At 32.4% G+C, this 10,526-nt stretch overlaps 1 protein-coding gene across 1 annotated transcript; it reads left to right on the top strand.

Moving 5' to 3' along the window:
* The first annotated feature begins 2,283 nt into the window (after nt 1-2,283).
* On the top strand, nt 2,284-3,186 carry LOC117909905 (TMV resistance protein N-like). Its single transcript, XM_034823956.1, has 2 exons — nt 2,284-2,369; nt 2,556-3,186. The coding sequence occupies exon 2, from the start codon at nt 2,599-2,601 to the stop codon at nt 3,184-3,186; it is 588 nt and encodes a 195-aa protein (XP_034679847.1). The 5' UTR covers nt 2,284-2,369; nt 2,556-2,598.
* Nucleotides 3,187-10,526: the final 7,340 nt, after the last annotated feature.

The raw sequence follows: 10,526 nt of genomic DNA, 5'->3' as shown, positions 1-10,526 counted from the left end.
TCCTCATCTTTGTCAACATGTTTTCTTTCGACAAACATAGGGTGATGGTAACCCTTCACATATAATAAATCTTCCATTTTATCTTTCCACAAACCATAATTTGAGCCATTTAAGCTCACCATTCTAATTTTGCAGTAACATCCATTTTTCAACACAACACAAGCAACCTGGCTCTGATACCACTTTGTTGGGAGAAAAATCAACACAATATCATAGCAATGTTTATCAATAAGAATCAACTATACACATGCACCAAGATTTTTACCGTGGAAAACCTCCTTAATATGAGGAGTAAAATCCACTGGACCATAATCCACTTAAAAGATTCACTATCAACAAAAATGAGAGTACAAAATCTGTCCCAACATTAAGTAAGGACCATCAATAGTAGAAATCATCAAAAGCAAAAATTCTTGGCTTCACAAACATAAACACCAAATGACAAATGAGTGAAAGAAAGAGGTTACAAATTTGGTACTCTATATGGGTATGCTAATTTGTCTAGAAAACTCCAATTGACGATCTAACCATTTAGATTGAAGTACCACAAGTGCTAAACCTTCCATTAAAATTTCACCTCAATCAAACCAAGGATCAAAGAGATATCACTCTTTGATAAAGATTGTACAAAACAAAAATGTTCTCCTCTCCTTTTCAGCACTCCTCTATTTAGATGATTATAACTTACAACTAACTATTCCAATCACCAATCCAACCGACCAGAATCAAGATATATAAGAGACAAAGCTACTAACAAAATTTTAGCATGATCCAATGGTGCAAAACAAAGACCAAGTAGATTGATCAAGACTGCTTGGAAGTGATTCTATTTCTGCCAACTCTAGTTAGGTAGCTAAAATATAAAATAGACAACTCCGATTAATGACGTCACCATCTAGAATGAAGAGTTACAAGTTATGAGCCAATTGATCAAGTTTCAAATTAAACGGACCATGGATCAAGGAGATCTATTTCTTGGATGAGAACAACTCTTTCACACTCTTCAATTTCTTCTTCTTCTTTCTCTCTTACTCTTCTCTCTTTTTACTTTCAAAACCAACGACTGCTCTCTTCTCACTTAGTATTTAGAGATTTGAATCTTTTTAGGGGGTTCTCATAAAACCCTACACCAAAAGACAAAAATGTCATATCATATGGGCTTTATAGGGTTTGACATATTTGGACCATCCTCCACATGAGAGGGAAACCCAACCCAACACTAACCCTACACCAAAAGACAAAAATGTCATATCATATGAGCTTTATAGGGTTTGACATATTTGGACCATCTTCCACATGAGAGGGAAACCCAACCCAACACTAAGGCCATAATAGGAAACCTTATTTACTTATAGGTAGAGATATTGAGTAGGTTAACAGGACTTTGTTAATTGGCTAAGATTCTACAAACATTAAAATTAACAACATGCACTCAATGTTAGTACCAAAGATTCCTCATATGGATTGAAAATTCTATGATAATCTATCTCGATAAAGGATATAAGGCCATCTATTGGCTAGAGGCTATCAAGCGTCAACACATATTGCAAACCATTAGGAAACAACCAACCCTTTATTAATGACATGGATAATGGGCCTTGACGAATGGGAAGCACTTGTGTTGTAGGGCTTATTTTTATTCAGTGTCGGTAGCCAACTGCCTAGCATGTACTGAGGCATTAGGCAAACCCATATCAACTTTCTACCATGAAATGTAGGTGCCAACTTTCCCTTGTAAGGTGTTTTTTGTGATAGTCACATAAATGAGACCCATATGAGTTTCAACCAAGGACGAAAATATCGTGATGTATCACTTAATGGGTGGTGCCAGCACAATATATGAGATGACACGATATATGAGATGGAAATCTTGACCATCCAAATTTTCATATTTTTTATTTAATTTTCACTGATATTTCAGCATAATCCCCAAAAAAATCGGTGCTACACCCTTTAATGTTAAAATCGAAAATTTGGTTCCTTCAATTTTCAGTATCTATTGGGGGGCCTGATACTTTTGAGATGCAGATGTCCAATCCTGTTAAGCCCAGCCCTGTTTCTCCATAGAAAATCGGTGCCACACCCTTCAATGTTAAAATTTTTAGTATCTAAGCGGGCCGATACTTTTGAGATGCCGCTGTCCAATCCTGTTAAGCCCAGCACTGTTTCAACTGTTAATAACTTCGGAGCAGTCCCTTATTAAATATACCTATATTTTCTTCCCCTATTAAATATACCTAAAGTCATCTTCTATCCTTCAACGCGCTTTCCAGACTTTGACTTCAATAATATGATCTGCAGCATCATGATCTTCCCATGCCAGAGTGTTTAGTTATTACATTGCTCATTCTCTTGTTGAGATTTCACAGGTGTATTCTTCAATTACAGCTATTTTTTCATTTCAAATTTCCAATTAAGAAAATTTAGCATATTATTCACTTGTGGTTGATATATCCTACAAAGAGCTAACAATTTCGTCCCAGAATTTCTTTCGTTTTATTGATGGGGTTTTCGGAATTGTATTAATGAATTGTGGAACTCTTTATTTCCTACAGGATAATTTAGACTTGAGACTTGGTCTCTCTACTGCTCAGAGTAATGGCTGCTGCTGCTGCTTCTTTTTCTCAAAGGCGCTATGATGTGTTCCTGAGCTTCAGAGGAGAAGACACCCGCAATAACTTCACTGCTCACCTCGACAAGGAGTTACGAGCCCAAGGAATCGACAGTTTCATCGATGAAGAGAAGCTTGAGAGGGGCAAAGCCATATCTTCTACAGTTGTTGCACCTCTTGAAAACTCCATGTTTTCTATCATTGTTTTGTCAGAAAATTATGCATCTTCCAGGTGGTGCTTGGAGGAGCTGGTGAAGATACTGGAGTGCAAGGAATCCAGGGCACAGAGGGTTGTCCCAATTTTCTACAATGTGGATCCCTCAGATGTCAGAAATCACAGAGGAAAATTTGGAGAAGCATTGGCTAAACATGAAGAGAATTTCAAGGAGAATATGAAGAGGGTGCAGATTTGGAGGGATGCTCTCACTCAAGTTGCCGGTTTATCTGTTTGGGATTCAAGAAATAAGTCATCATCCATGCTTTTCACATTCTCATTTTTTATTTTTTATTTTAAACATTGCAAATTTAAATGCTTATTAAGCCTATTTGACAAAAATTTTAGAAAATGTTTCTAATCTTTCTAACCCTTAAAATTTTTTTATTATTTATATATTAGAAAGACTAAAAACGTTTTCTAAAATTACTACCAAATGCACTCTTACTAATTTATTTATTTTTTACTTAGAACACAAATGGTATAAGAATAGTGGTTAGGTTTGTTTGATGGGACAAAGCATGAGATGGGATGAGTGATGAAATATCATATCTTATGGCACATTTGGTAGGTAATAAGATATGATAAGTTATATCATTGATCTTACACTATATTTAGCTATATTCAACCAAACATAGGATATGTTTAATGGTAGGATATACTATTGACCTTCTTTTTTATTTCACTTTTATATAATATATGTTAATCCCAAGTTAACATGTAGAATATAAGTATCTCATATATCATAAATTTTGTCAAAATTTTATTTTTTTATATTACTCATTTTGCAAAATAATTTTTTTATTATAAAATTATATTTGTGTTTAAAAATAAGAACTAAAAAAATATTTACAAAATATATTATAAAATAATATTAAGTTATATTATTTTTATATATTGAATAACATAATGTAAAAAAAATTATTTATAAAGTTTAAATATTTTAATCATGAATATTGCTATACATAAATATATATTAAATAGAAAATATTAGAATACAATATAATTTTTATTTTAAACATTAAAAAATAATATATATTTTATTTTCTTTTATTTTTATTTATTTTACAAACTAAATAGAAGAATAATATAACATATCTCATTGGATATACTACTTTAAAATATCACATCCATTGGATCTAATATCCAATGATATCATATACTATTGGAAATAATATATTATGATATACATTTCCTATCCAATAAGATATGATATTCTAGAATATACATTTCCTATCTCATCCTATGCTGCCAATCAAATGTAGTTATTATGTTAAATGATTAAAGAATCGGGTTCATAGAATTCAAAACCTTTTTATTAGACTTTTGTAAATATTGACTTAAAACCAAGTATTTGTTTTGACATATTTTCTCTTATTTCCTTTATTTTTATTACCTTTTCAATGAATAGATAGACTTATTATGCAGTTATGCTTCAAATATGGCAAGAATGAGTCCTACTACTCCAGGAAATTGTTAAAGATATTTTGAATAAATCGTTAAGTACATCCATCGATGATACCAAGAATCTGGTTGGAATAGGTGCTTGCATACAAGAAATGTAAATGCAATTATGTTTGGAGTCAAATGATATTCGAATGGTAGAAATTTGGGGTGTGGGCAGAACAGGGAAAACAACCCTTGCTAAAGCTATTTATAGAAAAATCTCTAGCCAATTTGAAGCATGCTCTTTTTTTTTAAAAGGTCAAAGAGGATTTGGCAAAAGAGGGTTTAATAAGATTACAACATAAATTTCTTTCTCAACTATTGGAGGAAGAAAATCTAAATATGAAAGGACTCACATGGATAAAGGCTAGGCTCCTCTCAAAAAAGTTCTCAATCGTTCTTGACAATGTGAATGATCCAATAATATTGGATTGCTTAATTGGAAATCTGGATTGGTTTGGTCGAGGAAGTAGAATTATTATAACGACTAGGGATAACCATTTGTTAATTTTACATGGAGTCAATTGTTATGAGGCTATGGAATTTGATGATGATGAAGCTCTTGAGTTCCTCGCACAATATTCATTAAAACATGAGCTTCCTAGAAATGATTTCTAAGATCTTTCACGAGCAATAATATGGTATGCACAAGGTCTTCCATTGACTCTTAAAGTTTTGGGTTTTTATTTATTTATTTATTTAGCATGAGTAAAGAAGAATGGAGAAATGAATTAAACAAACTAAAAAGTACTCCTAATAATAAAATCCAAGAAGTACTTAAAATAAGTTATGATGCTCTGAATGATAAATAGAAGGGTATATTTTTGGATATTGCTTGTTTCTTTAAAAGAGAGGTTGAAGATTATGTAATGGAAATATTAGACGAATGTGGCTTCTTCTCAATTAGTGGAATACAAGCTCTCATTGATAAGTCACTCATAACTATTTCTCTTAATAGGTTAATGATGCATGACTTAATACAAGATATGGGTATGGAAATTGTTCGCCAAGAATCCTCTATAGATCATGGCAATCATAGCAGATTATGGCTCTATGAAGATATCTATAATATATTGAAAAAAAAAATACGGTAAGAGCAAAAAACAACATGACATTTATTTTATGTTGCACAAGTTAAGATTGGAAATTAAGGATTCTTTTGGCTTAAGTAGGCATATGCCGATAAAATTGTAGCAAGCTTTTATGCACTTTGCATGCTTTTAACTTAATCTCCTTGGTTTGTAGGGAAATGAAAAAATTGAAGGCATTTTCCTTGATTTGTCCCATTCACAAGATATAATAAACTTTACCACTAAAGCCTTTGTGAGGATGAACAAACTTAGATTGCTTAAAGTTTATAAATCTAGTGATATCTCAAGAAACTTTGGAGATATTTCTGTAAGAAGAATGTAAAGTTCATTGTTCTCCGAACTTAAATTTTGTTATGAGGAATTGAGGTTTTTGTATTTGTATGGATACTCACTGAAATCATTGCCCAATGATTTTAATGCAAAGAATCTTGTTCACCTCAGCCTGCCATGTAGTCATATTCAATGACTTTGGAAAGGAATCAAGGTATGGTTATGATGTATTGATGTTATTTTCTTTAAAGAGCATATAATGTGTATGAAATCTAATTTTTAAGTCAACTTCCTTTCTTGGCAGGTTCTTGAAAAGTTAAAAATCTTGGATCTCAGTCACTCTAAGTACTTAATAGAAACCTCAATTTCTCAAGAGTTGGTGAGTCACCAACTTGGAATGGTTAGTTTTAGAAGAATGTGTCTTTGTGTAAGGTTCACTCGTCACTTGGAGATCTGAAGAACCTCACTTTCTTAGTTTGAAAAATTGCAAAATGCTCAAGAGTCTTCCAAGCAGCCTGTGTGGTTTGAAATCCCTTCAAATATTTGTTCTTTCTGGTTGCTCAAAAATTGAAGAATTTCCCGAGAACTATGGGAACTTAGAAATGTTAAAAGAACTTAATGCAGATGGAACTGCTCTAAGAGTACTACCCTCCTCTTTTCCTTTGTTGAGAAACCTTGAAATATCATCCTTTTTGGGATGTAATGGACCACCACCATCTAGCTCATGGTCGTTGCCAAGAAGTTCACCACCATCTACCTCATGGTCGTTGCTAAGAAGTTCAAGTTCCACTAGTTTCATATTACATCATTTGCCAGGTTTATGCTCTTTAAGAAAGTTGAACCTAAGTTACTGCAATTTATCGGATGAAACAAACCTTAGTAGTCTTGGTCTCTTATCTTTATTGGAAGTGGTAAATTTAGGTGGGAACAACTTTGTTACTTTGCCTTCAAACATCAGTAGACTTACCAACCTAGAATCTCTAGGATTGGAGAAGTGTAGAAGATTGCAAGTACTGTCGGAACTTCCATCAAGCATATATAGTTTAATTGCACAAGATTGCACATCATTGAGAAGTGCCTCAAATCAAGTACTTAAATCACTACTTCCAACTACAAAGTTGCCGACGAAAACTTTGAAGGTGAGTTCTCTCTATATCCCATAGATATTATAAACAAAGGGCTTTGCAATATATTTTATTTTAAATATCATAACTTTCTTTACAAAAATAATAATAATAATAATAAATGTTGATTGAATGAACATATGAAAGCATGTAGCAATTTCTATCACTAACATCCTAATAATTTTGATTTTACAGCGTAATTCAAGTTCACACTGAATATATGTGATGATTTATGGGAGTAGAATACCATATTGGATAAGGTATCAGAGCTCTAGGTGTCAAGTAGAAGCAGAGGTACCTCCAAATTGGTTTAATTCCAACTTGCTGGGTTCTGCTTTGAGTTTTGTCTCTTATGTTTGCGCATCTGATATTCCACTTAGGGTATCATATAGCTTGTGCTATTCAACTTCCAGTTACATCACTGACTTCATTACTATCAGCGCTGATAAGGAAGGAGTAGGGTTAGATCACATGTGGCTGCTTTATGTAGCACTTCCCCTCTACAGCAATTGGCATAATGGGACTCGCATCAATTGGCATGAAGTGACTCACATCAGGGTATCATTTGGAACTCACCCCATTAGATGGTATGCTCAAATTAATCGGTGTGGGTTTGATCTAGTGTATGGTAATGAAGATGTGAATCACGACAATCCTGAAGGATCCAGTTCGACCTAAGCAGTCAACTATTATCCTTAAAGAAATCCATGAGGAGGAACCCAGTGGAAGTGAGAGGGCTCTAATGTGGATGTGATGAGGAGAAACATCCATAACATTTGTAATCGTTTTGCTAATGACTTGGTCATGTATAAGCTCTCGAGCTTGAGCCACAACTCAGCTGTGGACTTTGCTTTGGCCACCTCTCTCAGCACCATATCACCTAAAGAAAGAATGATGGCACTGTGAACAGTTCTGTTTTCTCATTTTCTTGCATGGAAGTGGGCAGGTTTTTCTCTCCAAGTAAGGCATCTTGGAGCCTCTGTTGAACCAGCAATGCCTTCATCTTTAGTCTCTATAACCCGAAATCATTTCTGTCTGTAAACTTTTCTAAATCAAACTTTGCAGTCCCCATTATAACCCAAATGGCTCTGATACCAATTGTTGAAAAAACCAGTCTTGAATTAGGGATTGTTAGAGCAGAAACTAAACAAGAAAGAGACGACCAGTTTACAAAGAACTTCTCTTAGGAATAAAATCAAATATTTTTATATTTTCAAAACAACATTTAATGTAATTTTGGACGCATTTCTATTTTTACTATAATTTTTACTTTTATTTTTTAAAAAAATAGGTTCCATAATTATGTAATAAGAATGATAATTTTCCATGATTTGTTATATTTTAAGCTCTTTGTCTAAGATTGGACTAAAGGTACCATCATCTTTTTTTTTTTCTTTTAGAAGCCCGTAGGTTGTACACCAGCCATACGTAGCTTGAACTGTGATGGCCGCAATGCTTAGCTATTGCCGATCCCCAAGACGCCTTTGGTTGAATGTTCACACCTAATCCATCGTTTGAACTTCCTACATTCACTTCCAAACAGGAAAACTGGAATTCTAGCCTATCGGTCTGCTGTAGTCAGCCTCACGGTGTGCTTGACTGGCGAGTCTGCCGTGAAAATCAATAAATAATGTTTTTGTATTGAGTTTGAGGAAAATAAAATGTTTAATTTTTCATATGGGTTGTCTAAAAGAAATAAAAAAAAAATGCAAAATGCTCAATCATTTTTAGTTTTTTATAATAAAAAATTTAAATTATATTTTTTTTCCTTTGTACAGTGATTTTTAAAATTCTAAATTTTATTTCAATACATTGGGTGGACAATGTTAATACACTGGTATGATATGTTGGATGCCAATGAGGAATAAAATGCATCGCTAATACTATTACTTTTGTTATAAAATATAGGGATGACAAACATACATTGTACTTACAATATATTGCAACACATTATAACAAAACCTAATTCAAAAAAATTAATTTGGAACGTTTTTATGAAAGTGACAGTCTTGCATGATCATACTATACTCACTAACATACTTATATTATGATGAACCATCTTTCAAATCAAATGAAGTATTAAATTGAATTCACAAGACTTGTAGTTTTATACAATTTCAATGCATGGTACTAATAATGTTAATATACTAGTAGGATGTGTTAATACAATGTCAATAAGGTATAAATTGGCATTTCTAAAATTATTAATTTGATCATAGAATATAGGTATGACATAAATGCACTATAATTACAAAACAAATATTATAACATTACAATATAACCTAATTTAGAAAATTTTGAATTTTTTCACGTATTATACTACCAAATGAATATTTGTGTTATTCAATTAAATATTTTTATGTTATTCAATTGATAAGTTCTCATAAAAAATAATTGTTTATCCTATTAAGGTAATAAAGTTTTTTCTTAGTCATAAACAAAGTTTTCAAAGGTGTTTTTTAGGTGCCCCTTAAAGCACGCCTCATGGCAAAGCGTGGCAAAAACGCCTTGAGGCGTTGAAAAAAAAAACAAAAAGAAAAGAAAAACAGGGGTCCAAAAAGGTGTATGCCTTTCATGGTGAGGTATGGCAAAGACGCTCTTTGGCAGCGCCTTTTACACACTAAGGAATAAGATGTGTGCTTCCATGGTTCTTTGTGGATGCCAATCCAAAAATCCCATAGAGAAATAACTAAGAAAAGAGAGGAAACTTGAAGAAAAACCCTAACCCTAGCTTCGTGAAACCCATACCTCACAAGATTTGGTAGCAAATTTAGTTTGATGGCACCATCTCACTCTAGTGGTAGTTGATGCATTCTTTATGACTCTCCCTCAAGTACGCCCCTCTTCCCTTTCTCCATTGTTATTTCTTCTTTAATTTTTCTTATTTTATTTTGTTTTTTCCTTAGGTCATAACTCCACGACGAGCTTTTTGTTTTTATTAATTTACTTATGGAAAATCAAGAATATGTTTTGTCAATTTTTTTATTGCTTCTAGTCAACCACTACTTTGTTTTTTACTTGACTGAACCACTTTCTTCATAGCTACAATAAACTCCATTGCACACTTATAGTACCTCCACTACACAACTATAGTACCTCCACTAAACGACTACAATATTACCACTACACAATTATAGTACCCTCCACTTACTAAAATTTGGTTTCACTTTTTCATATTTCACATTTTTTTTTCTCTAATGAAAATATGTTAAATAATTTATATTATTAGGTCTATATATTTATATTAAAATTATTCTATAGGTAAATTTTGTCCCATTGGAAAAAAAATAATATTTATATTAAACTATTAATACTTAGCTATGCTAATATTTAATTTTGAAAATCTTAAAATTAAAATTTTATTCTTTTATGTTCTAAAATAATTATATAATTTATTTAAAATTCTTTATGCAATTTAATCATTTTTATTTCTTTTTAGTATGAGTATCTCGAAATCGAAAGTTCAAGAATGGAAGTATGTTATTGAAGTTCCTAGAGAAAAGTATATAAGATGCAAATTTTATAATTAAAGATCTTCGGGAGGGGTAAATAGACTTAAACATCACTTTGTCAGAACTCATGATGGTATGAGACCATGTATCAAAGTTAATGAAGATATAAGATTGGCACGCAAAGAAGCATTGAATAATTTTAAAGAACAAAAATAAAAAAGAAATGAGTTGATTGAAGAAATTGACATGAGCTCAAATCCAAAGACTGAAAGTTCATTTTGCAAAACAATTGAGAGTCCACTACACAACTATAGTATC

Source organism: Vitis riparia, unplaced genomic scaffold (genome assembly GCF_004353265.1).
Source record: "Vitis riparia cultivar Riparia Gloire de Montpellier isolate 1030 unplaced genomic scaffold, EGFV_Vit.rip_1.0 scaffold460_pilon_pilon, whole genome shotgun sequence".
NCBI lineage: Eukaryota > Viridiplantae > Streptophyta > Magnoliopsida > Vitales > Vitaceae > Vitis > Vitis riparia.
The sequence above is the reverse complement of the archived record's forward strand: the minus strand, read 5'-3'. Positions and strand labels throughout refer to the sequence as shown.

Excerpts from the sequence above, each read along its gene's own strand:
- LOC117909905 (XM_034823956.1), top strand. The coding sequence starts at position 2,599 with ATGGCTGCTGCTGCTGCTTCTTTTTCTCAAAGGCGCTATGATGTGTTC.